At 48.0% G+C, this 27,631-nt stretch overlaps 2 protein-coding genes across 4 annotated transcripts in view; one reads left to right on the top strand and one right to left on the bottom strand.

Annotated features, from left to right (window-relative positions):
* The window catches only part of LOC135054872 (zinc finger protein 566-like), a 141,152-nt gene extending 138,991 nt beyond the window's left edge, over positions 1 to 2,161 (bottom strand). Inside the window, exon 1 of the mRNA XM_063958291.1 lies at positions 2,085 to 2,161. The gene's annotated coding sequence lies outside the window, so the exon portion shown is untranslated. The remainder of the gene's footprint in view (positions 1 to 2,084) is intronic.
* Positions 1,742 to 26,243, top strand: LOC135054868 (zinc finger protein 1 homolog). 3 transcript variants are annotated; one of them, XM_063958278.1, is made up of 8 exons: positions 1,742 to 2,326; positions 10,939 to 11,052; positions 17,857 to 18,045; positions 19,707 to 19,830; positions 21,855 to 22,046; positions 22,358 to 22,455; positions 24,037 to 24,151; positions 25,150 to 26,243. In XM_063958278.1, exons 2-8 carry the CDS (start codon positions 10,975 to 10,977, stop codon positions 26,034 to 26,036), a joined length of 1,683 nt encoding a protein of 560 aa, XP_063814348.1. In that variant the 5' UTR covers positions 1,742 to 2,326; positions 10,939 to 10,974; the 3' UTR covers positions 26,037 to 26,243. The 3 variants fall into 3 exon arrangements, with proteins under 3 accessions (XP_063814348.1, XP_063814349.1, XP_063814350.1); XM_063958279.1 differs by lacking the exon at positions 1,742 to 2,326 and adding an exon at positions 2,350 to 2,479; XM_063958280.1 differs by lacking the exon at positions 1,742 to 2,326 and adding an exon at positions 2,638 to 2,723.
* Positions 26,244 to 27,631: the final 1,388 nt, after the last annotated feature.

A 27,631-nucleotide genomic window follows, 5' to 3' on the forward strand; every position in this document is an offset into this window, starting at 1 on the left:
ACAGATACTAATTTGTTCGCCGGCCCTCTCATGTCGTCAACCGGCTTGCAGCGTGTTGACATTGTCACGGAATTTCCATAAATAAGCCATCCATTCCGGTGTCGACTCCCTAGAGAGTGACATCACCATACAGGCAATTTGCTCCGCCTCCTCACCAATATTTTCCTCATACATGTCGACACACACGTACCGACATACAGCACACACATAGGGAATGCTCTGATAGAGGACAGGACCCACTAGCCCTTTGGGGAGACAGAGGGAGAGTTTGCCAGCACACACCAAAACGCTATAATTATCCAGGGACAACCTTTATATAAGTGTTCCTCCCTTATAGCATTTTAATATATATACATATCGCCAAATCAGTGCCCCCCCTCTCTGTTTTAACCCTGTTTCTGTAGTGCAGTGCAGGGGAGAGCATGGGAGCCTTCCCACCAGCCTTTCTGTGAGGGAAAATGGCGCTGTGTGCTGAGGAGAATAGGCCCCGCCCCCTTTTCGGCGGGCTTCTTCTCCGGAGTTTTAGATATCTGGCAGGGGTTAAATACATCCATATAGCCTCAAGGGCTATATGTGATGTATTTTTCGCCATACAGGTATTATACATTGCTGCCCAGGGCGCCCCCCTCCAGCGCCCTGCACCCTCCGTGACCGCTGTGTGAAGTGTGCTGACAACAATGGCGCACAGCTGCAGTGCTGTGCGCTACCTGATGAAGACTGAGAGTCTTCTGCCGCCTGGTTCCGGACCTCTTCATCTTCAGCGTCTGCAAGGGGGGTCGGCGGCGCGGCTCCGGGACGAACCCCAGGGCGAGCCCTGTGTTCCGACTCCCTCTGGAGCTATGTCCAGTAGCCTAAGAATCCAATCCATCCTGCACGCAGGTGAGTTGAAAATCTCTCCCCTAAGTCCCTCGATGCAGAGAGCCTGTTGCCAGCAGGACTCACTGAAAATAAAGAACCTAAAAACTTTTTCTAAGTAACTCTTTAAGAGAGCCACCTAGATTGCACCCTTCTCGGCCGGGCACAAAAACCTAACTGAGGCTTGGAGGAGGGTCATAGGGGGAGGAGCCAGTACACACCATGTGATCCTAAAAGCTTGCTTTTGTGCCCTGTCTCCTGCGGAGCCGCTATTCCCCATGGTCCTGACGGAGTCCCCAGCATCCACTAGGACGTTAGAGAAATATATATATATATATAAGTCCGCCCAGCACATAACGGTAAATGCTAGAATCAAGTTGGAGAAAGGACGTATGACGTCAGGGGAAGGAGGCACACCAGGGGAAGGAGCTAGGTCAGCAGAATAGTTCTTCTACTATCCACACCACCAACTACTCCCTTTATACCCCTTTCACACCGCACAAATAACCCGGTATTGACCCGGCATATTGCCGGGTCAACACAGGTCGGCGTGCGGTGTAAAAGTGGCATAGCCGAAATCGCGGGTCACCTGACCCGGCAATTCAACCCGGGAATAAAGCAGTGTTATACCCGGGTTGAATACCGGGTCAGTGGCTGCGTAAACGGGCTCCCGGGTCGATGTGACCTGGGACCCATTTACTACAGCAGGGAGAGGCGGCGCGGAGATGAGCTCATCTCCCAGCGCCGCCTCCACCTCCGCCCCCCGCTGCTATGGCAACCCGCCCGGCATATTGCCGGGTCGGGGAAGCCTGCAGCAGCGGCCAATGCCGGATCCCACCCGGGAAGGACCCGTTTCTAATTCCCGGGTGGGATCCGGCATTGGCAGTGTGAAAGGGGTATGAGTAACCCAGTAGCGAGCGGAGCGAGCCACCGTGCCCAAAGCGTGGCGAGCGAAGCCTGTCAGGTTACATTTCGGGTACCCTATTCTGGTATACCTCCCTCTAATGACATCAGGGGTCCTTTCTCCTACTTGGTTTTAGCCATAACCCTTACATAACTCCCCTTCAATTCACACTAAATGAAACACACCGCTCACACGGAAATAATCACCCTCCCCTGTCATTTCATTAACCCTCCCTTTCTTTTAGTTCACACTATTATAAATCCCCCTCCCCTCCATTCACACTATTAACCCCCATCCTCTCCAGTTCACACTTTGTACACTTTACCTGTGGGGCATCTCCCAACACAAGGGAACTGAAACTACAACTCCCAGGACATCAGTAACCTTATATACACGTGATCCCATTTACAGCCAATCACGGCATAGCCCAGCTCTGAGTATGATAACGAGGCCTGGATAGCAAAACTAAGAAATGTTAGTGACACGCAAGCTCTGCCTTTCCGGTGCCTGACTTCCGGTCACTGAGCTAATGGGAAGCAGCAGCACAGACGGAAGAGACAGCTGCAGGTCAGTGCTGGATGCATCATGTAACCACCATGTACAGTGACTCAGGGCTGTCACAGGCTCTCCCCAGCACTGTGTTACCCATGCCAGCCATTGCTCTCTATATTCACTGATTTATTTTCCTTCCAGTAGTGTCAGTCTTTTGTCTGTATAGATGTAAGTGCTTTGAGCCCCAGCATTGTATACTAAGCATCACACTGACAGCTGGTGCTGTCCCTGTGTATGAATGGAGATATATTGGGCAATGCTAGGAGGGAGGGGTTAGAGAAATACTTAAAACTGAATGAAACAGTGGCAGACTTCACACTGTGGTCACACAGTCATTTTCTCCTGCTCTGACACTTCCATGTACAGTGTATAATGGACACTGGTCTGTGAGACAGATATTTATGAATGACAGGTAGCCTGCAGATATACACTGCAATACTGGACATATAAAATGCAAGTTTCTCTTAACGTCCTAGAGGATACTGGGCTCCATTTAGTACCATGGGATATAGACTGGTCCACTAGGAGCCATGGGCACTTTAAGAATTTGATAGTGTGGGCTGGCTCCTCCCTCTATGCCCTACCTACCAGACTCAGTTTAGAAAATGTGCCCGGAGTTTGTTATTTTCAGGCAGGACTGGTTGGCACCAGCCTGCTTGCTTCGTGGGACTTAGAGGGGGGGGGAACGGTCCAACCTCTTGAAGGGTTAATGGTCCCGTTCCCCGCTGACAGGACACTGAGCTCCTGAGGGAACTATTGACAAGCCCCACCACGGCGAGCGTATATTCCCGCAGCACGCCCCCACCCCTAACAGAGCCAGAAGAATGAAGAGTGGTGAGTGCTGAGACGGCATCCCGGTTAGCAGGGCGCCGGCCATTATGGCGGCACGAGGGTACAGAGACACGCGGCTTCTAAATGGGGCGGAATGCGTCTCAGTACACAGTACCCATACTGGCAACACAGCCTTAAAATGGTTTCTGTCCATTTTAAGCACCAAATTCCTCAGCCAGTATAAAAAAAGCGGGAAGATTGCGCGCTATTGAAGGGGCGGGGCTTCACTATGAGAGGATCCAGCAGCTCACCAGCGCCATTTTCACTTTGCAGTGGACACAGATGCTGACTGACAGGGACGCACAGCTCCTCCAGTGTGACTCTAAATTACCTCAGCGGTACCAGGGGGTCATAGCAGGGGGGGGGGGGGGATTGGGGGGGCGATTACTAGTGTACTAAGTCCCCTATCAGGGTACTTAGTCTGCGACCCGGCTAAGCTAGGCATTAGCGGTAAGGGCTCGGTGGGGGCTGGCTCCAAACAACTCTGTGTCTCCCTGAAGGGCTCTTTGTGGGTTAATTCTGCTTAATCTTTTCCTGTGTGTGTGTGTGTACTGTCACATTTACATTATGTCAGGCAAAGAGTGTGTTTCTTGTACAGCGGAGTGTTCATCTTCACCAGGGGGCTCACTACTGGGTACTCAGGGTTCACAGAAGAGTGGGGTAATTCTCTTAAAGGAATGATCTCCACTCTTTCTACAAAATTGTCCCACAATGAGAAACAGACTGTGGATGAGTTTATGAGCAGAGACTCAGTCCCCAAAACAGCGTCTCAATCCCCTCCCATTTGTCTACAAAAGCGTTCTCTGGCCCATATCCTGCGGTCTGACTCTGACGCTGAAGGGTCAGACTTGGAGGAGGGTGAGGTAGTCTTGGAGGGGGGGATGCGGCTCTGTCACAGGGAATAGAGGCTCTTATAGAAGCTATCAGAGATGTTCTACATTTTCCTGATAAGGTGTCAGAGGAGTGTGAGGAATCTTATTTTAATGTAAAAAAATAAGTCCTCAGTCACTTTTCCTGTGTCAAAGGAATTGAATACCCTGTTTGAAGAACCGTTGGTTAATCCTGATAAGTAATCCCTAAATCCCTAAAAGGTTGCTCTCCTCTTTTACCTTTCCTCTGGAGGATAGGAAAAAATGGGAAAATCCACCGATAGTGGACGCATCAGTCTCTAGGCTGTCACGAAAAATTGTATTGCCTGTTCCTGGTGCAGCCTCCCTGAAAGACACGGCTGATCGTCAAATTGAGACTACACTCAAATCATTGTACACAGCTGCTGGGGTGGCCCAAAGACCCAGTATTGCATGTGCGTGGATCACAAACGCCATTGCAAAATGGTCAGGTAACGTAATTGAGGGGTTAGATTCCTTGTCTAGGGGGATGTTATTTTACTCCTGCAGCATATACAGGACTCTGCAAACTTTATGGTAGAAACCATAAAAGAGAGAGGCTTGCTTGACGCATGCACCACCGCTATGGCAGTGTCGGCACTCAGGGGCTTGTGGCTACGCCAGTGGACTGCTGACTCGGACTCCAGGAAAGGCGTGGAAGGCCTACCATTCACAGGAGAGGCCCTGTTTGGAGATGAACTAGACAAACGGATCTCCACAGCTACTGCTGGTAAGTCTACGTATCTTCCTTCCGCAGTCCCCCCAACCAAGGAGACTTATTCAGCTTCAAAGTTACAGTCCTTTCGGACGGCCAAGTTCAAGAGCAAATCCAGAGGTGCTTCTACATCCTCCAGCGGTGCAAGTGGTAAACCGCACAAGCCAGCAACTGCAAGTGCTCAGGACCAGAGCCCAGCCTCTGATTCCTCAAAGACTTCAGCATGACGGTGGACCGCAATGCCTGGAAGGCTGTCAGGTGGGAGCCCGACTACTATTCTTCAGTCAGATCTGGTCAAGTTCTTGACAGGATCCCTGGGTCATAGATTTTATTTCCCAGGGCTACATACTAGAGTTCCAAAAGCTCCCACCTCACAGATTCTTCAAATCAGGCTTGACAGTTTCACAAAAGGCAAGTATACCTTTACAGTATGCCATCTAAAAACTGGTACAGACTTTGGTCATTGTTCCAGTTCCACCTTATCTGCCTCAACAAGGGGTACTATTCCAACTTGTTTGTAGTACCGAAACCAGATGGTTCGGTAAGACCGATTCTGAACCTCAAGTCTTTGAACCCGTACTTACGAGTGTTCAAATTCAAGATGGAGTCTCTGAGAGCAGTAATCTCAGGTCTGGGGGAGGGGGAATTCTTAGTGTCTCTGGATATCAAGGATGCGTACCTTCACATTACGATCTGGCCTCCTCATCAGTCCTATCTACGGTTTGCACCGCAGGACTGTCACTACCAGTTCCAGGCCATGCCCTTTGGTCTCTCCACGGCACAGAGGGTGGTCACCAAGGTGATGGCAGAGATGTTGTTTATACTCCACAAGCAGGGATTGAACATAATTCCGTACCTGGACGATCTTCTGATAAAGGCGCTGTCCAGGGAAAGGTTGCTGGACAGCGTTGGTCTCTCAACCAAACTCCTCCAGGATCACGGGTGGATTCTGAACCTTCCGAAATCTCACCTAGAGCCAACAAGGAGGCTCCCATTCCTGGGAATAATACTGGACACGGAGTCGTAGAAAGTGTTCCTTCCGTTGGAAAAGGCATTGGTGATCCAGTCGATGGTTCGGGACTTCCTGAAGCCAACCCGGGGTGTCGATGCATCTGTGCATTCGCCTTCTGGGGAACATGGTGGCCTCTTATGAGGCTCTTCAATACGGAAGGTTTCACGTGCGACCTTTCCAGCTAGATCTGTTGGACAAATGGTCCGGATCGCATCTTCACATGCACCAGAGGATCCGTCTGTCGCCAAAAGCCAGGATCTCCCTTCTGTGGTGGCTACAGACTTCTCACCTCGTCGGAGGTTCGGAATTCAGAACTGGATTCTGTTAACCACTGACGCAAGCCTCAGAGGTTGGGGAGCAGTCAGGGGCTGCAGTTTCATGGAAGATGGTCAAGTCAGGAAGTCGTCCTTCCAATCAACATTCTGGAACTCAGGGCCATATACAACGCCCTTCTGCAGGCCTCACATCTTCTTCAAGATCGGGCCATTCAGGTCCAGTCGGACAATGGGACGGCAGTGACGTACAGAAACCGACGGGAAGGAATGAAGAGCAAAGCAGCAAGGTCAGAGGTGTCAAGAATTCTCCTCTGGGCAGAAAGAAACGCTGTGGCGTTGTCAGCGGTCCTTCATTCCGGGTGTAGACAGCTGGGAAGCAGACACGACCTGCACCCGGGGGAAGTGGGGCCTTCACCAGGAGGTGTTCAGGTGTTTGACAAGTCGATGGGGATATCCACAGATTGACGTGATGGCCTCTCGGCTTAACAAGTAGCTCAATCCGGGAAGGGGGTAGCATCTAAGCATTACCATTGTATTTGGAAGAAATACGTCTCTTGGTGTGAGAGCAGAAATTGTTCTGCAGTAGAATTTCATCTGGGACGTTTCCTGCTTTTTCTGCAGGCAGGTGTGAATGTGGGCCTACGTCTGGGCTCCATAAAAGTCCAGATTTTGGCGTTGTCCATTTTCTTTCACAAACAATTGGCTTCTCTCCCTGAGGTCCAGATGTTCTTGAAAGGTGTTCTGCACATCCAACCTCCCTTTGTGCCTCCCACGGCACCTTGGGATCTCAACGTGGTGCTGCATTTCCTCCAATCGGACTGGTTTGAACCATTACAGGAGGTGGACGTAAAATATCGTACGTGGAAGACCGTCACACTGTTGCTCTTGGCTTCAGCAAGACGTGTGTCGGAATTGGGGCCTTTGTCTCATAATAGTCCCTATTTAATTTTCCACGAGGACAGAGCTGAACTCGGAACTCATCAGCAATTTCTTCCTACAGTGGTGTCTGCGTTTCAGTTCAACCAACCTATTGTGGTTCTGATTATCACCGACACTTCTGCTACTTCAAAGTCTTTGGATGTTGTGAGTGCTTTGAAGGTGTATGTGAAGAGAACAGCTCGTCACAGAAAAACGGACTCGCTGTTTGTTCTTTATGATCCCAATAAGATTGGGTGTCCTGATTTCAATGCAGTCTATTGCACGCTGGATCAGGCTTACTATCCAACATCCTTATTCCACGGCAGGTTTGCCATGTCCACAATCTGTATAGGCCCACTCTACTAGGTCGGTTGGTTCTTCCTGGGCGGCTTCCCGGGGTATCTCGGCTTTACAGCTCTGCCGAGCAGCTACTTGGTCAGGTTCAAACACGTTTGCTAAGTTCTACAAGTTTGATACTTTGGCCTCTGAGGACCTTCAGTTTGGTCAATCCGTTCTGCAGGAACCTCAGCACTCTCCCACCCGGTTTTGGAGCTTTGGTACATCCCCATGGTACTGAATGAACCCCAGTATCCTCTAGGATGTAAGAGAAAATAGGATTAAAATTACCTACCGGTAAATCCTTTTCTCGTAGTCCGTAGAGGATACTGGGCGCCCGCGCAGTGCTTCGTTTTTCCTGCAATGTTACTTGGTTAAGTAATGTTGGTTCAGCTGTTGCTGTTCCTGTTTCAAGTTTGGTTAGCTTGGCTTTCCTCTTGTTGTGTGTGCTGGTTCGGAATCTAATCACTATCCTTATCTATCCTTCTCTCAAAGTATGTCCATCTCCTCTGGCACAGTTTCATAGACTGAGTCTGGTAGGAGGGGCATAGAGGGAGGAGCCAGCCCACAATATCATATTCTTAACGTGCCCATGGCTCCTAGTGGACCTGTCTATACCCCATGGTACTAAATGGACCCCAGTATCCTCTACGGACTACGAGAAAAGGATTTACCGGTAGGTAATTAAAATCCTATTTTTTCTATTCTGAAAGTACACATTTTAGTAATAATTAATACTATTATTTTATTTCACAAATACAGAATTATGTTTATAACAGGGATTCCTTGAAGCTTGTCTGATTCTGACATCAGGTGGATTGTATGAAAACATAGAGGGGTATCCAATCGGGCGCCAGGTTATGCACGCTTAAAAAAAACTTGCAGACTTTGCGCCCAATTTTGGTTTATCACGGATATGCATGCTCCCGATACCCACGGTATAAAATTAAAATACACACAGGGCTTTCTGCTTTGAGAACCCCAGGGTGTGAGAACTTGAAGAAAGAAAAAGCCTAATTCTTACCAGTCAGGTGGTTCCCGCAGCTCCTGGTCATCTCCCCTCCATCTTTGCACTGTGGAGGAGGCTGCTGGGAGGGGAAGTGGCTGCTGGGAGATGTAGTTATCCCTGCTGCTGCCGCCTCGGGACACACATGGGGGGTACACACACACACACAACACACACACACACACACACACACCTGATGGGTCTCACAAACACTGCTGCTACAAGGGGGGTTTCAGGGCAAGTCCCAATGTTTTATTCTAAAATAATGATTTTAGAAAAAACAATCAGACTTGCTCGGGGGGGTGTGATAAAAAAAAATGCAGCGACACCGCGGCTAATTTTCTCTCCTTAAGTTGAATAGGCAAAACCCTGCTCCGCGGCGTTTTTCAAAATTGAGTACACAATTGAATAAATCCTGTAATGTTTTTTTTTTTCTTTTTCTTTGTAGACATTTGCTTTCCTGATCTAGAAACAAAAAGTATTATTTATCACATGGGTAATAAAGTCCTTTTGCTAATGTGAGGGTGATAATGGTCTCTGAACATCTAGGTATCACACACTAGGTAAAGCAAGCTAGAACCCAATTCTTTAGCGTTTCACAAACTCCACCATTACAGTCCAGGTTTTAAGGATGTCCATGTTCGAGCAAAGGTGACTTAATTAGTACTTCAGTCAATTTGAATTCCCCATCTGTACTCGAGCATGGATATCCATAAAAGCTGGACTGTAATGGAGGAGATGGGAAACTCTGCCTTATAGTGATCATTGAGTTTTAGCGAATATGCCCCACTCGGCACACTGAAATGCAGTTAGCACCTAATATGGAATACATACGATATCCCGCTAGACGGGATACCGACTGTCAATGTACCGGCAGCGGCATCCCGACAGCAAGTGCCCTCGTAGTGCCACAGGTTCTATTCCCACTCGGTTGGTGGTATGGATCCACCAACCGAATGGGAGAAGTGTCGGGATTTAGGCTGTCTGACTATCCGTGTGTGGGGATTGCGGCGTCGGTCTCCTGAACACCAGGATCCCGACTGCCGGTAAACTGACTGCATCCCCCTAACAAGTGTAGACCTTATATAGAGTTGGACACACACTGTGGTAAAAAAATGATGAGCTACGTAGGTATAACGCAGACATAGGTTGGATGACTCTATCTTGACGGCAGGTGTTGGTGCGTCTGGGGGAGGGGAAAGCAGTTCAGCACTCCATGAGACTGTACCTAGTGAAGGATGAGCACACAGAGTGAGAGTCAATGAAAGGAACTGGGAGACAGTAGACAAGGACCACTGGAAACCAGGATAGTGCTTGGGACGAACACGAGGAATGAGGGCCCTGCTTATGAAAGCTTACATTCTAAATGGAGAGGAGAACATTCGGAGGATGAACTGGGAAGAAGTGTTACGAAGAGTTAACACGCATTAGCTGCAGGCTTACCGCGTGGGGAAAGTGGCTAGTAATTGACTAGCTCTGGGTGTAAAACTCGGAGCTACAGCCGCGCAGCAAGCCCCGTGGCTAACTGAATCTGCCCCCGGTTGGTGGATGGCAGGGGTGGTCCACCAGCACCCCTGACACCCCTCTCTGGGACCACCAGTGATGTTGATATAGTACCATACCGGGTTCAGTATGATTTACCGATGGACGGGATGCCGACGGTCAGAATACCGACAGCGGCATCCCTTCCATCAGAATCCAGACAGCCCCCTTTAAAGTACCCTAGCCCTTCCCTGCCCCCTATCCTAACCGTCCCTTTTGGGTGCCTAACCCTCTCTGGTCCCTAACCTTCCCGGCCCTGCACCCTAACCCCCCTTCTCCTGCCTAAACCTCCGCGCCCCCCTTCCCCGCGTCCTGCTGGATGGACATTCGGGATTTAGACACCGGCTTGAGGCATCTTTCGGGATCCCAGCGTCGGTATATTGACCACCGGGAACACGTCTGTCGAGAAGCCCATACCCATTATTATTCCACTGGGGCACAGACTAATCAGGCCCCAGTTACAAAATTATTACAGGTCCTATGTATAGAACATTGGGTCTGTATGTTTACAAATTATGTATGAATAGTACGTTGTGTACAAATGTATGTCATATTAATAGGACAATGGGTCTTAATGGGTTAAATGACCGCACAGCATGAAATATATTCCAGAAACTGCATTGTACTGTAGTGTAGCAAGTGATCATCAGTTTTTCTATTATTTCAAGTGTATGTACAATATCATTTAACTTGCAATGTAAACCCATTGTAATCTATGTATTGTACCCAAGATGGCTGCCTTGTCTGGTACTACCCGTCGAGTCCTATTAGGACAGGCATGTCCAAACTGCGGCCCTCCAGCTGTTGTGAAACTACATATCCCAGCATGCCCTGACACAGTTTTGCTGTCAGAGAATGCTAAAGCTGTGTCAGGGCATGCTGGGATGTGTAGTTTCACAACAGCTAGAGGGCCGCAGTTTGGACATGCCTGTATTAGGAGAAAAGTGCTATTTAAATAAACATTAATAATGATGATGTAATATCAGAGAGAGAGAGACGATTGTGTTTGATATAAAATGTAAATAGAGTCAAATATGTTAATTGCCAGTAGTTGTTTATAAGTCAGACCAATTAATTGTGTATCCCCATATGTATGTCTTCACAGGACCACTACTCAGACCATCAGGGAGACTTGCTGAGGATGAACAAGAACAGGAATTACATGACTGAGCAGATACTAAACCTCACCCTGGAGATCATCTACCTGCTGACCGGAGAGGTGAGGGGGTCTGTCACTATTATGTCTAATAATAAAAGGGGGACATGACTGGTGAGATTAGGGGTTCTAGGAAATGTCACTATTACGTAACGCAAGCCCTTAGTAATAAAACTGGGACCTGACTGGTGAGGTGAGGTGTTCTGGGAAATGTCACACCAATATCACTACTATCTCTAGTACTAAAACTGGGCCCTGACTGGTGAGGTGAGGGGTTCTGGGAAATGTCACTACTACTTAACTGCACTCTGTAATAAAACAAATAATACTATAAAATAGCGACATGACTGGTGAAGTGAGTTTCTTCATTTGAAAAGAAACCAGCTGTATTATGGTTAAAAGTGTAGACAAACTTACAGGACTCTTTCCTTAAAGGGAGGAATAAATTCTTCATTTTCTGGCTTAGTGAGACAGTGCTTTCATAATCACTGTGGCATATGAATCTCTCTTATTAAAATAACAATATTACTGTACTTGAAATAAATAAACCTGATATAGGACCTAATTCAGACCTGATCGCAAAAGCAAAATCTTTCTTTAATGGGTAAAACCATGTGCAGTACAGGTGTGGCAGATGTGACATGTGCAGAGAGAGTTAGATTTGGGTGGGTTATATTGTTTCTGTGCAGGGTAAATACTGGCTGCTTTATGTTTACACTGCAATTTAGATTTCTCTAACGTCCTAAGTGGATGCTGGGGACTCCGTAAGGACCATGGGGAATAGCGGCTCCGCAGGAGACTGGGCACATCTAAAGAAAGCTTTAGGACTATCTGGTGTGCACTGGCTCCTCCCCCTATGACCCTCCTCCAAGCCTCAGTTAGATCTCTGTGCCCGAACGAGAAGGGTGCACACTAGGGGCTCTCCTGAGCTTCTTAGTGAAAGTTTTAGTTTAGGTTTTTTATTTTCAGTGAGACCTGCTGGCAACAGGCTCACTGCATCGAGGGACTAAGGGGAGAAGAAGCGAACTCACCTGCGTGCAGAGTGGATTGGGCTTCTTAGGCTACTGGACATTAGCTCCAGAGGGACGATCACAGGCCCAGCTTGGATGGGTCCCAGAGCCGCGCCGCCGGCCCCCTTACAGAGCCAGAAGGCAGAAGAGGTCCGGAAAATCGGCGGCAGAAGACGTCCTGTCTTCAACAAGGTAGCGCACAGCACTGCAGCTGTGCGCCATTGCTCTCAGCACACTTCGGTCACTGAGGGCGCTGGGTGGGGGCGCCCTGAGACGCAATAAAAACACCTTGGATGGCAAAAAAAATGCATCACATATAGCTCCTGGGCTATATGGATGCATTTAACCCCTGCCAAAATACATAGAAAAACGGGGGATAAGGCCGCCGATAAGGGGGCGGAGCCTATCTCCTCAGCACACTGGCGCCATTTTCCCTCACAGCTCCGTTGGAGGGAAGCTCCCTGTCTCTCCCCTGCAGTCACTACACTACAGAAAGGGTTAAAAAAAGAGAGGGGGGCACTAATTAGGCGCAGTATTAACTATACAGCAGCTATAAGGGGAAAAACACTTATATAAGGTTATCCCTGTATATATATAGCGCTCTGGTGTGTGCTGGCAAACTCTCCCTCTGTCTCCCCAAAGGGCTAGTGGGGTCCTGTCCTCTATCAGAGCATTCCCTGTGTGTGTGCTGTATGTCGGTACTTTTGTGTCGACATGTATGAGGAGAAAAATGATGTGGAGACGGAGCAGATTGCCTGTAATAGTGATGTCACCCCCTAGGGGGTCGACACCTGTGTGGATGAACTGTTGGAAGGAATTACGTGACAGTGTCAGCTCTGTATAAAAGACAGTGGTTGACATGAGACAGCCGGCTACTCAGCTTGTGCCTGTCCAGACGTCTCATAGGCCGTCAGGGGCTCTAAAGCGCCCGTTACCTCAGATGGCAGATATAGACGCCGACACGGATACTGACTCCAGTGTCGACGGTGAAGAGACGAATGTGACTTCCAGTAGGGCCACACGTTACATGATTGAGGCAATGAAAAATGTTTTACACATTTCTGATAATACGAGTACCACCAAAAAAAAAGGGGTATTATGTTCGGTGAGGAAAAACTACCTGTAGTTTTCCTGAATCTGAGAAATTAAATGAGGTGTGTGATGATGCGTGGGTTTCCCCCGATAACAACTGATAATTTCTAAATGTTATTGGCATTATATCCTTTCCCGCCAGAGGTTAGGGTGCGTTGGGAAACACCCCCTAGGGTGGATAAAGCGCTCACACGCTTGTAAGGGCTCTACCTTCGCCTGAGATGGCCGCCCTTAAGGATCCTGCTGATAGAAAGCAGGAGGGTATCCTAAAAGGTATTTACACACATACTGGTGTTATACTGCGACCAGCAATCGCCTCAGCCTGGATGTGCAGTGCTGGGTTGGCGTGGTCGGATTCCCTGACTGAAAATATTGATACCCTAGATAGGGACAGTATATTTTTGCCTATAGAGCATTTAAAAGATGCTTTTCTATATATGCGTGATGCACAGCGGAATAATTGCCGACTGGCATCAAGTCTAAACGCGTTGTCCATTTCTACCAGTAGAGGGTTATGGACACGTCAGTGGTCAGGTGATGCGTATTCCAAACGGCATTTGGAAGTATTGCTTTATTAAGAGGAGTTATTTGGGGTCGGTCTTTCAGACCTGGTGGCCACGGCAACAGCTGGGAATTCCACGTTTGTACCCCAGGTCGCCTCTCAACATGAGAAGACGCCGTATTATCAGGCGCAGTCTTTTCGTGGACAAGCGGGCAAAAGGTTCCTCATTTCTGCCCCGTGACAGAGGGAGAGGAAAAAGGCTGCAGAAATCAGCCAGTTCCCAGGAACAGAAACCCTCTCCCGCCTCTGCCAAGCCCTCAGTATACGCTGGGGCTTTACAAGCAGAATCAGGCACGGTGGGGGGCCCGTCTCAATGAATTTCAGCGCGCAGTGGGCTCACTCGCAAGTAGACCCCTGGATCCTTCAGGTGATATCTCAGGGGTACAAATTAGAATTCGAGACGTCTCCCCCTCGCCGTTTCCTAAAGTCGGCTTTACCGATGTCTCCTTCTGACAGGGAGACAGTTTTGGAAGCCATTCACAAGCTGTATTCCCAGCAGGTGATAATCAAGATACCCCTCCTGCAACAGGGAACGGGGTATTATTCCACACTGTTGTGGTACCGAAGCCAGACGGCTCGGTGAGACCGATTCTAAATCTAAAATCTTTGAACACTTACATACAGAGGTTCAAATTCAAGATTGAGTCACTCAGAGCAGTGATTGCGAACCTGGAAGAAGGGGACTACATGATGTCTCGGGACATCAAGGATGCTTACCTTCATGTCAATAATTTACCCTTCTCACCAAGGGTACCTCAGGTTTATGGTACAGAACTGTCACTATCAGTTCAGACGCTGCCGTATGGATGGTCCACGGCACCCCGGGTCTTTACCAAGGTAATGGCCGAAATAATGATATTCCTTCGAAGGAAGTGAATTTTAGTTATCCCTTACTTGGACAATTCCCTGATAAGGGTAAGATCCAGGGAACAGTTGGAGGTCGGTGTAGCACTATCTCAGGTAGTGTTGCGGCAGCACGATTGGATTCTCAATATTCCAAAATCGCACCTGGTTCCGACGACGTGTCTTCTGTTCCTAGGAATGATCCTGGACACAGTCCAGAAAAAGGTGTTTCTCCCGGAGGAGAAAGCCAGGGAGTTATCCGAGCTAGTCAGGAACCTCCTAAAACCGAGCCAAGTCTCAGTGCATCAATGCACAAGGGTTCTGAGTAAAATGGTGGCTTCCTACGAAGCAATCCCATTCGGCAGATTCCACGCAAGAACTTTCCAGTGGGACCTGCTGGACAATTGGTCCGGGTCGCATCTTCAGATGCATCAGCGGATAACCCTGTCACCAAGGACAAGGGTGTCCCTCCTGTGGTGGTTGCAGAGTGCTCATCTTCTAGAGGGCCGCAGATTAGGCATTCAGGACTGGGTCCTGGTGACCACGGATGACAGCCTGCGAGGCTGGGGAGCAGTCACACAGGGAAGGAATATCCAGGGCTTATGGTCAAGCCTGGAGACCTCACTTCACATAAATATCCTGAAGCTAAGGGACATTTACAATGCTCTAAGCTTAGCAAGACCTCTGCTTCAAGGTCAGCCGGTGTTGATCCAGTCGGACAACATCACGGCAGTCACCCACGTAAACAGACAGGGTGGCACAAGAAGCAGGAGGGCAATGGCAGAAGCTGCAAGGATTCTTCGCTGGGCGGAAAATCATGTGATAGCACTGTCAGCAGTATTCATTCCGGGAGTGGACAACTGGGAAGCAGACTTCCTCAGCACGACCTCCACCCGGGAGAGTGGGGACTTCACCCAGAAGTCTTCCACATGATTAAAAACTCGACAGGTATTGCGCCAGGTCCAGGGACCCTCAGGCAATAAGCTGTAGATGCTCTGGTAACACCGTGGGTGTACCAGTCAGGGTATGTGTTCCCTCCTCTGCCTCTCATACCCAAGGTTCTGAGATTGATAAGATGGAGAGGAGTAAACACTATATTCGTGGTTCCGGATTGGCCAAGAAGGACTTGGTAACCGGAACTTCAAGAGATGCTCACGGAGGATCCGTGGCCTCTACCTCTAAGAAGGGACCTGCTCCAGCAAGGACCCTGTCTGTTCCAAGACTTACCGCGGCTGCGTTTGACGGCATGGCGGTTGAACGCTGGATCCTGAAGGAAAAAAGGCATTCCGGATGAAGTCATCCCTATCCTGATCAAAGCCAGGAAGGATGTAACCGCAAAAACATTATCACCGCAATTGGCGAAAATATGTTGCGTGGTGCGAGGCCAGTAAGGCCCGACGGAGGAAATTCAACTGGGTCGGTTCCTACATTTCCTGCAAACAGGAGTGTCTATGGGCCTGAAATTGGGGTCCATTAAGGTTCAAATTTCGGCCCTGTCAATTTTCTTCCAAGAAAGAACTAGCTTCAGTCCCTGAAGTTCAGACGTTTGTAAAAGGGGTACTGCATATACAGCCTCCTTTTGTACCTCCAGTGGCACTTTGGGATCTCAATGTAGTTTTGGGTTCCAAAAGTCACATTGGTTTGAACCACTTAAATCTGTGGAGTTAAAATATCTCACATGAAAAGTGGTCATGCTGTTGGCCCTGGCCTGGGCCAGGCGCGTGTCAGAATTGGCGGCTTTATCCTGAAAAAGCCCTTATCTGATTTTCCATTCGGACAGGGCGGAATTGAGGACTCGTCCTCAGTTTCTCCCCAAGGTGGTTTCAGCGTTTCACCTGAACCAACCTATTTGTGGTGCCTGCGGCTACTAGGGACTTGGATGCCTCCAAGTTGCTAGACGTTGTCAGTACCCTGAAAATATATGTTTCCAGGACGGCTGGAGTCAGGAAATCTGCCTCGCTGTTTATCCTGTATGCACCCAACAAGCTGGGTGCTCCTGCTTCTAAGCAGACTATTGCTCGTTGGATTTGTAGTACAATTCAGCTCGCACATTCTGTGGCAGGCCTGCCACAGCCAAAAATCTGTAAATGCCCACTCCACAAGGAAGGTGGGCTCATCTTGGGCGGCTGCCCGAGGGGTCTCGGCTTTACAACTTTGCCGAGCAGCTACTTGGTCAGGAGCAAATACGTTTGTAAAATTCTACAAAATTGATATCCTGGCTGAGGAGGACCTGGAGTTCTCTCATTTGGTGCTGCAGAGTCATCCGCACTCTCCCGCCCGTTTGGGAGCTTTGGTATAATCCCCATGGTCCTTACGGAGTCCCCAGCATCCACTTAGGACGTTAGAGAAAATAAGAATTTACTTACCGATAATTCTATTTCTCATAGTCCGTAGTGGATGCTGGGCGCCCATCCCAAGTGCGGATTGTCTGCAATACTTGTACATAGTTATTGTTACAAAAATCGGGTTATTATTGTTGTGAGCCATCTTTCAGAGGCTCCTCTGTTATCATGCTGTTAACTGGGTTCAGATCACAGGTTATACGGTGTGATTGGTGTGGCTGGTATGAGTCTTACCCGGGATTCAAAATCCTTCCTTATTGTGTACGCTCGTCCGGGCACAGTATCCTAACTGAGGCTTGGAGGAGGGTCATAGGGGGAGGAGCCAGTGCACACCAGATAGTCCTAAAGCTTTCTTTAGATGTGCCCAGTCTCCTGCGGAGCCGCTATTCCCCATGGTCCTTACGGAGTCCCCAGCATCCACTACGGACTATGAGAAATAGAATTATCGGTAAGTAAATTCTTATTTTTAGTTTGAACACACCCCACCCAAATAACTATCTCTGCACATATTGTATCTGCCCCACCGGCAGTGCACATGGTTTTGCCCATTAGAGAAAAAGTTTGCTGTTGCAATCAGGTCTGAATTAGGCCCATAGTCCAGTGCTGACCGCTTTTGCTTTTAAAACAATCCCAGGACAAAAATAAAGAATAAAACAGGCCAGAGAACAGAGGTGAGTCTTTCCTACCATTGTTGGAACTACATATATCAGCATGCTGGGGTTTGTAGTCCTACTAGAGCTAGCGAGTCAGAGGCTGCCTAACTGTACGGTACAAGACAACCTGCACACCTTTGGCTCTGAATAACCCACACAGACTGGGAGCTGGAGATAAAATAAATAGGATGATTTTTATTTAACCTTCTATATAATGTGAATGCAAGTGGGTCTTGACCTGAGGACATGCTCCAATTACTGCTGACCATAAGTGGAAACTGCACTTATATCCCTTCTCACTCCATCCCACTTTCTTCATTGAACACATGGAAATTAGATTTGCATGTGTCTTTCTACACCTACAGGATTATGTACCTGAGAAAAAGTCATCGGTGCATGTCACAAGAAGCTGTGGTTCCCGAATCTCGGGAATAATGAGCAGGACCCAGAGCCCCATCACAGAGCCCTCACCTCACTCCCGGATACATGAGAGAGAGAATGAGCAGAAGATCCTGGAACTCACCAACAAGATCATTCAGCTGCTGACTGGAGAGGTGACTGCTGGGAATGGGACATTATACAGTAACACCAGGGGAGGTGTCTGGGCGATGACTGGAGAGGTGACTGCTGGGAATGGGACATTATACAGTAACACCAGGGGAGGTGTCTGGGTGATGACTGGAGAGGTGACTGCTGGGAATGGGGCATTATACAGTAACACCAGGGGAGGTGTCTGGGTGATGACTGGAGAGGTGACTGCTGGGAATGGGACATTATACAGTAACACCAGGGGAGGTGTCTGGGTGATGACTGGAGAGGTGTCTGCTGGGAATGGGGCATTATACAGTAACACCAGGGGAGGTGTCTGGGTTATGACTGGAGAGGTGACTGCTGGGAATGGGACATTATACAGTAACACCAGGGGAGGTGTCTGGGTGATGACTGGAGAGGTGACTGCTGGGAATGGGACATTATACAGTAACACCAGGGGAGGTGTCTGGGTGATGACTGGAGAGGTGTCTGCTGGGAATGGGGCATTATACAGTAACACCAGGGGAGGTGTCTGGGTTATGACTGGAGAGGTGACTGCTGGGAATGGGACATTATACAGTAACACCAGGGGAGGTGTCTGGGCGATGACTGGAGAGGTGACTGCTGGGAATGGGGCATTATACAGTAACACCAGGGGAGGTGTCTGGGTGATGACTGGAGAGGTGACTGCTGGGAATGGGACATTATACAGTAACACCAGGGGAGGTGTCTGGGTGATGACTGGAGAGGTGACTGCTGGGAATGGGACATTATACAGTAACACCAGGGGTGGTGTCTGGGTGATGACTGGAGAGGTGACTGCTGGGAATGGGGCATTATACAGTAACACCAGGGGAGGTGTCTGGGTGATGACTGCAGAGGTGAATGCTGGGAATAGGGCATTATACAGTAACACCAGGGGAGGTGTCTGGGTGATGACTGGAGAGGTGAATGCTGGGAATAGGGCATTATACAGTAACACCAGGGGAGTGTCTGGGTGATGACTGGAGAGGTGACTGCTGGGAATGGGCCATTATACAGTAACACCAGGGGAGGTGTCTGGGTGATGACTGGAGAGGTGACTGCTGTCAATGGGGCATTATACAGTAACACCAGGGGAGGTGTCTGGGTGATGACAGGAGAGGTGACTGCTGGGAATGGGGCATTATACAGTAACACCAGGGGAGGTGTCTGGGTGATGACTGGAGAGGTGAATGCTGGGAATAGGGCATTATACAGTAACACCAGGGGAGTGTCTGGGTGATGACTGGAGAGGTGACTGCTGGGAATGGGCCATTATACAGTAACACCAGGGGAGGTGTCTGGGTGATGACTGGAGAGGTGACTGCTGTCAATGGGGCATTATACAGTAACACCAGGGGAGGTGTCTGGGTGATGACAGGAGAGGTGACTGCTGGGAATGGGGCATTATACAGTAACACCAGGGGAGGTGTCTGGGTGATGACTGGAGAGGTGACTGCTGGGAATGGGGCATTATACAGTAACACCAGGGGAGGTGTCTGGGTGATGACTGGAGAGGTGACTGCTGGGAATGGGGCATTATACAGTAACACCAGGGGAGGTGTCTGGGTGATGACTGGAGAGGTGACTGCTGGGAATGGGGCATTATACAGTAACACCAGGGGAGGTGTCTGGGTGATGACTGTGTCATTGTGTGTGTCAGGTTCCTATAAGGTGTCAGGATGTCACTGTCTATCTCTCCATGGAGGAGTGGGAGTATTTAGAGGGACACAAGGATCTGTATAAGGACGTGATGATAGAGAATCAACAGACCCGCACGTCACAGGGTAAGAGGAGACACCCTTAATAATATATATAACATTTTATACAAGCAATTAGAATAGTATTTATACCACTGTGTGTTTCAGATATATACATGGGACACATAGGGTGCAATTCAAACAGGTTATTTTTTTAGATCCCACCCCACTCTCAACACTGAAACGCCCAGGTAGCCATCTCGAGCAATACCAGTGTCGTACGCAAATGCATACATCTTCGCACACCTTGGTTCATGCGAGCGCAGTACTGGTTTTCTAGACTTTTTGCGCATGTGCGGTAACACATAATCACTCTGCTGCACAAACATCGGTTCTTCGTGCACCTCTGTATCAAGGCCTAGGTCTGAAATCAGCAAGTTTATCTGTTGCGATTTCCAAGATCGATTTACTCAGTCCTTTTTCGTTGTTGTTTTAATTTTTTAAATATAGTGACTGTGTGTTGGGCCTACCCCCAAACGCAAGATGTCTCAACTAGGCGACGGGGCCGCTGAGTCTGGGAAGTAGAGCTCCTTGATACGCTCAGGGCATCTCCACAGGCGGCAGAGTGCCTGCCCGGAACCTCCATTTGCTTCAGGGTGCCATTCCAGGCACCGCTCGCGCACCCCTAGTTACAGCCCCGCTTACGTCTTTATGAACCAAAGTTCATGTATGCAACTTCCTGTTCTGTCTAGCCACCTAAATGAGGAGGAGGACGATTCCAAAATAGCGGAGGAACATTCAGTACATTGAAAGGAGTCCGATATTCGTGCAAATGGTCAAAGTTCTTTAATGCATATAAGTTGCTAAAAGGCGTTCAGCACAATGTTCCAAGCCCCGATGCATCCATTGGTGCATCCAATGGTTACGTCTGAAGCTGCTCGAATTGAGTGTTTCAACCCTCGGATGCATTGGTGAATCTATAATGGGTGCAGTGTGTGCGGTGCACATGGACCCCTGGGTCTGGGGGGGGAGCAAAACCGTGTCGGAGCTGTAGCCGTGGCAAAAAACACCAGCAAAATGGGCACAGCACATGCTCAGAGGTGTTTAGTCGATGGAAAAATGGAGGGCGCCATGTTTCCGGAGTCCTGTGCATGCTCAGTAGACTCTGTCACAATACCAGAGTCTACTGTGCCGTAGAGAGAGGAGGGGGCCCCCAGAATCTGCACATGGACCCCCTCCTCCTGCTCAAATGGCTGCTTGTACACCGGGGAAGGGCTTATCCCAGCATTAGCATAAAGTCGCAGACCCAACCACAGCAAAAGACGCTAAGGGGGATATCCAATTATCCCCGGTAAAACATCAGGGTCAAAAACGTCAATTTCACCGATTTTTTTTTTTCTTTTTTTTTTTCTACAGGCTATCCAAAATGGAGTGCTCGTAAAAAAATAAAAAAAAATAAAAAAGTAAAAGCTGATCTCCCGAAAACATAGAGGTTCAGTGAAACCTGTGAGTTTTGTTTGCTGTTTCCGGGGATTTTGCTTAGCCTGCCTGAGGCAGGTGATGAGCCACGTTTCGTGGTGGCTTATCGGGGATAATTAGATAGCCCCCAGTTGGACTATTAGTCCCGGTAAATTACCAGGCCTAATAGGATATCCGCCTAAAGCCGTCGCAACAGCGTGGGATTCTGAATCAGCCCCAATGTGTGCAGATCACTTCTGTTGGACATCTCTGTTCTCAGAGTTCTTATTTCAGCAACTCTTATTGACCCTGCGCTTACATTGTGAGGGGAGATGCATCAAACCTTGGAGACAGCTAACGTACCAACCAAATAGCTGACGAGCTGATTGGTTGGTAGTTTATCTCTCTCCAAGCTTTGACACATTTCCCCCTATATGCTTTAACATCCCAATCAGGGAATATTTACTTCATCCCTATATGGTTTCATTTCCTTGTGTCTGTCATAGCCATAACTAATAACAACCATTGGATGGTAGGAATTAATGTTTTGTTTTTGCCTAATGAACCACCATTGGTAAGGGTATATTTTACTAAAACCTGCAACGAAGTGAAAAGAGTTTTTTTTTTGTATTAAATGTATTATGTCTAAACAGATAGTAATGGGAGCTTACGTGTTTCATATAACAAAGATCAGAAGTCACCGCCAAGTTCCTGGGTCATGTCCCTCACTGCCACATCATCGCTGACCTCACCGCGTTCTACTGAGGACAATTTACTCCTGTCCCAAAATGAGACTGATGAAGCAAGCCTGATCGGAGATGGGCCCAAGAGTTCTGCATCTTCAGGTAGCCAACTAACTCCAACAGGGAACAGATTTAGATGAATAGAACAGGTGAGATGTTTCCTCATTAAACAAAGTGTCCTCTATGGTCACCAGAAGATGGACATTATTGGTTATTTTGAGGTATCGGGCATCTCATCCACTACCGCTGGATCCATGTTAACTAAATAAGACTCTGTATATGCTTGCCCACTGCTAAGTATGAGTGTTCTTTAGGACACTTGAGAAGAGAGTCCATGCATATACATGTGCCGGTCACTAATATACACATTCTGAATAACTAATGTACTCATCCACTGTATGTGTCTCCTACAGATGGATCCAGTAAGAGACATGCACCAGAGAGATGCCTCAGCCCACTTTATACACAGGATCCTGCAAAGGAAGATCACCACGTCCCTCGAGATTACAAGGTAAACGTATGCCGCCATATATATTTTCTCAGATATAACGTTCATTTCAAGTGGACCTACAGTATGGAGTGGAGGCAGCCATTTTGTGGAAGACCTTTTTATAACCATTCACTGAGAACCAATACTTCATGAATATTAGTCAGGCAGTAATGGTACTGGTTCTTGGGAAGTTACTCTACATTACTCTGCCATTACAGTCCAGGTTTAAGGATATCCATACTTGAGTCCAGATGGTTAAATGAAATTGACTGAGGTACTAATTAAATCACCTGTGCTTAAAACCTGGACTGTAATAACGGGGTTTTGGAAACTCTGCTCCACATACCGGTTCAGCCCTCAAAAGGGATCCCCTCTTTCTGTGTAGGTGACCCAAAATGAATTATTAGTTAGTGTAGGGTATATTTTTGTTGGCCAATACATACTTGCTATCTGATCGCTGTAGTCTCCACTGTTGAGGGCAGAGCCGAAGTTCATCATATTCAAGGGCCACCAAATGTACATATTTATTGATATGTAGACTACAAATCTGAATAAATCCCAAAAAAACAAAAACATGTACTTGGTGAAAATTACAGTAAAACATACAGAGCCATAAATGTTAAATAATCTGAAGGCGTAAATATTACACACGTGAGCCATCACTTCTGGATGGTATGCTCAGAACACTTATTATTACCCATGGGATTGCTAATGTCTAGTCCAGCGGTCCCTAAACTTTTTTGAGTCACGGCGCCCTAGAGTATCAGAATTTGTTTTTTGGCACCCCTAAACCAAAAGTTTCTTATTGAGAAATTCAGAAAAATATTCAATTATATAAATTGTGTTTATATGTCATCCTTAGATTCTTTTATGTGGTGAGGAACAGGGTTCCACGTAGTTTATGATTGGAAGCCACTAGCACTGGTTTTGCCTATTACATAAATAATTTGAATTAGTCCTGGACCACCAACCCATGGCACCCTGCAAGTATCCCGCAGTAACCCAGGGAGCCACGGCACAGTTTGGAAACCACAGGTCTAGTCACAAAATATATGCCAAGAAACTTTTTGTAATTTTTTTTATTTTGTACTATCGTTATCCACTCATTTTAAACACAATTCTGTGTCATGTATGATGCCTTCCTGCCAGCTACATGTATGATATCTAGAAACTATGACCCCAATTCTGGGTAGCATGCACCGCCTGCACAAAACACCCTAAAAAGTTCAAGGGAGCATGTGTTACACACTCGCTGCTATGTCCAAAGCAGATTCATAAAGGTTATGCCACAAATTTTGTGTGGTCGGGATCCCAGCGGTCAGCATACCGACGGCGGGATCTTGGTCGCCAGAATGCCGGCAGGGGGCAAGCGCAACGCTTGCCACAGGTTCTATTCTCACTCTATGGGTGTTGTGGACACCCACGAGTGTGACTAGCCCTTGGCCCCCTGTCGGCATTCTGGCAGGCCGAGATCCCGGCATCGGTATACTGGCTGCCGGGATCATAACTACATCCCGCTATAATGAAGTGGTTTACTGATCAGTGTTCCATCATTTAGATAATGGCCGGATTTATTCATCTATACATTGTTGTGAAATCTAGGCTAAGCAACGGAGAGATGTGAAGTCGCAGACTGATGGCAGAGAAAAGACGTACGTGTGGGCTGAGCAACATTGTAAGGAAGAGGAGGAGGAAAGCACTACTGACGTCGGCACAGGTGAGTAGTATATTACAATATAGAAAAAAAAATCACGTTAACCAGTGGAAACCTATTGTGTGGGCTAGAAATGTTAAAATTACCTGATTCTGAAATATTACATCATAACTCATTCACACTATCCATTAGCTGTTGTGACGATATTGGGGAACCCACAGGCTGTATTGCCTGAATCAGCTGACTCGAAGTTGCCCGGCAAAGGCTCCCTCACCAAGTCAAGACATATCCGGCTTCTTATAGCCCATCACACTCCTCTTCACAACCGGGCAAATATCTAAATAAAGAAGCTGAAGAGTATGAAAAGATGAAATAAATCCCACTATTACAGTTGTAGTGTAACACACCAAAGGAACACAATTACAGTGTGATCCCAAACTTCTTATAACCAACCCTGGGGTACCCACTTCATGCTTTGGCCCAGATTTATCAAGCCTTGGAGAGTGATAAATTGCACGATGATAAAGTACCAGCCAATCAGCTCCTAACTGCCATGTTACAGGATGTGTTTGAAAAAAGACAGGAGCGGATTGGTTGGCACTGTATCACCGTGCTATTTATCACTCTCCAAGGCTTGATAAATCTGTGCCTTTATCTGATATAACAAGACCCTGCTACCATTGCTTTCTAGCACTGAAGCGGTTTTTGTTTCACTATCACCTAGGTTTGTAATATGGCATATGGTACAACATAGAAGGAATAAACATGGCAGAACGAGTCCTTGTGGGTCTAACCTTTATTGAGCATGCCCAGTACCCGCCTCTCCATTAACCTGGAGATCTGAAGGACAAAATGAAAAGGACCCATAGCCAAAGTCTATACGAGGTTCATCCATGTTAGGTCGTTGTTTCGGCACAGCTGCAATATTGAATAACAGTGCTGAGAGCAGGAATGTACGCATTTCATGTATTTGGAGCCCGCCATCTCCTACACGGATGCCCTTGTCCCATGTATTCACATTTTATTAAGACATGTCTGTATTATGTGTATCTTTCTGACAGATGGAAATGACCAGAATGCCTCAAGCCTACATGAAGTGAGAGACAAGGCCACGCGTGGTCTGGCTCATGTAGAAAATCCTATTGTTCCGACTATGCAGCCATTTTATCATATCGCAGACGCGTGTCCCCGCCAATACAGACACGAGGAGTACTTTCCCAGCAGCTCCGATATCATTACCCGGGTTCTTACAGATGACAACCTCTTTGCATGCACCGAGTGTGGGAAGTGTTTCAGCTCCAATGCACGCCTCAATTCCCATCAGAAAATTCACACCGGCGGCAAACCATTCGCTTGCCAAGACTGCGGCAAACGTTTCAGCAACAAGTCAGACCTTGTGGTGCACCAGAGAACTCACACAGGGGAGAAGCCCTTCCCCTGCCCAGAGTGTGATAAATGCTTCAGCAAGAAGTCCAACCTTGCCACACACCTGAGGTACCACAGAGGAGAGAAGCCATTTGTGTGTTCCGAGTGTGGGAAATGTTTTATAAACACATCCAATCTGATAGCTCACCAGCGCTATCACAGCGGGGAGAAGCCGTTCGCGTGCTTCGAGTGCGGGAAGCGCTTCTTCACCAACGGAAACCTGGTTATTCACCAGAGGATTCACACAGGCGAAAAGCCGTTTGTGTGCGCCGACTGCGGGAAGAGCTTCACCAGCAATGCCGTTTTGGTGGTGCACCAGCGGATCCACTCGGGAGACAAACAGTTTATATGCTCGGACTGTGGAAAAAGCTTCACCACAAACTCCAACCTTGTCACGCACCAGAGGACTCATTCCGTCGAGAAGCAGTTTATATGTTCAGAGTGTGGAGAGTCTTTTGCCAAAAGCTCTAATCTCACAGTACATCAGCGACTTCACTCTATACATACTGTTCGCATTCTGTGAGTATGGAAAAGGGAAATCCTCCAGTCATAGATCTTTGCACACTTGACAGATTTGGATATGACAGAGAAGCCTTTTCCTTTAACCTGAGCTTGTTTAACTATTCCCCTGTGCCTGTGTGTCTGGAGCTTTTTTTTGCAGAAAAAGATTCCATATGCATGTTTGACTTTTCTTATTATTTAATAAACTAATGAGGGACATGGCTGACAAGCACTTTACTAGGGATATTTATCGGTCCTTGTTTCTCTTAGCACATAGCTTCCTCTATATAATAGTATGGTGCAAGCGTCCAGGGCTGTAAGTAGGGCTGGGCCAGCCGTGTCATCATGCAGGTCCCTGCTTTTAGGAAAGCAAATTTCTCTATCGTCCTAGTGGATGCTGGGGTTCCTGAAAGGACCATGGGGAATAGCGGCTCCGCAGGAGACAGGGCACAAAAAGTAAAGCTTTAGGATCAGGTGGTGTGCACTGGCTCCTCCCCCTATGACCCTCCTCCAAGCCTCAGTTAGATTTTTGTGCCCGGCCGAGAAGGGTGCAATCTAGGTGGCTCTCCTAAAGAGCTGCTTAGAAAAGTTTAGCTTAGGTTTTTTATTTTACAGTGAGTCCTGCTGGCAACAGGATCACTGCAACGAGGGACTTAGGGGAGAAGAAGTGAACTCACCTGCGTGCAGGATGGATTGGCTTCTTTGGCTACTGGACATTAGCTCCAGAGGGACGATCACAGGTACAGCCTGGATGGTCACCGGAGCCTCGCCGCCGGCCCCCTTGCAGATGCTGAAACAAGAAGAAGGTCCAGAATCGGCGGCATGAAGACTCCTCAGTCTTCTTAAGGTAGCGCACAGCACTGCAGCTGTGCGCCATTTCCTCTCAGCACACTTCACACGGCAGTCACTGAGGGTGCAGGGCGCTGGAAGGGGGGCGCCCTGGGAGGCAATGAAAACCTATTTTTGGCTAAAAATACCTCACATATAGCCTCCGGGGGCTATATGGAGATATTTAACCCCTGCCAGAATCCGTTAAGAGCGGGAGACGAGGCCGCCGAAAAAGGGGCGGGGCCTATCTCCTCAGCACACAGCGCCATTTTCCCTCACAGAAAGGCTGGAGGGAAGGCTCCCAGGCTCTCCCCTGCACTGCACTACAGAAACAGGGTTAAAACAGAGAGGGGGGGCACTAATTTGGCGTTAGAAATATATAAAAAAGATGCTATAAGGGAAAACACTTATATAAGGTTGTCCCTATATAATTATAGCGTTTTTGGTGTGTGCTGGCAAACTCTCCCTCTGTCTCTCCAAAGGGCTAGTAGGTCCTGTCCTCTATCAGAGCATTCCCTGTGTGTGTGCTGTGTGTCGGTACGTGTGTGTCGACATGTATGAGGACGATGTTGGTGAGGAGGCGGAGCAATTGCCTGTAATGGTGATGTCACTCTCTAGGGAGTCGACACCGGAATGGATGGCTTATTTAGGGAATTACGTGATAATGTCAACACGCGGCAAGGTCGGTTGACGACATGAGACGGCCGACAAACAATTAGTACCGGTCCAGACGTCTCAAAAACACCGTCAGGGGTTTTAAAACGCCCGTTTACTTTAGTCGGTCGACAC

This window comes from Pseudophryne corroboree, chromosome 3 (genome assembly GCF_028390025.1).
Source record: "Pseudophryne corroboree isolate aPseCor3 chromosome 3, aPseCor3.hap2, whole genome shotgun sequence".
Lineage (NCBI taxonomy): Eukaryota > Metazoa > Chordata > Amphibia > Anura > Myobatrachidae > Pseudophryne > Pseudophryne corroboree.

Bases quoted from the DNA above. Each gene is read 5' to 3' on its own strand.
- LOC135054868 (XM_063958278.1), top strand. From the start codon at position 10,975: ATGAACAAGAACAGGAATTACATGACTGAGCAGATACTAAACCTCACC. The intron at 19,831-21,854 runs GTAAGAGGAGAC...ATGTCTAAACAG, and splicing joins ACAGACCCGCACGTCACAGG to ATAGTAATGGGAGCTTACGT. The intron at 22,047-22,357 runs GTAGCCAACTAA...TGTCTCCTACAG, and splicing joins CAAGAGTTCTGCATCTTCAG to ATGGATCCAGTAAGAGACAT.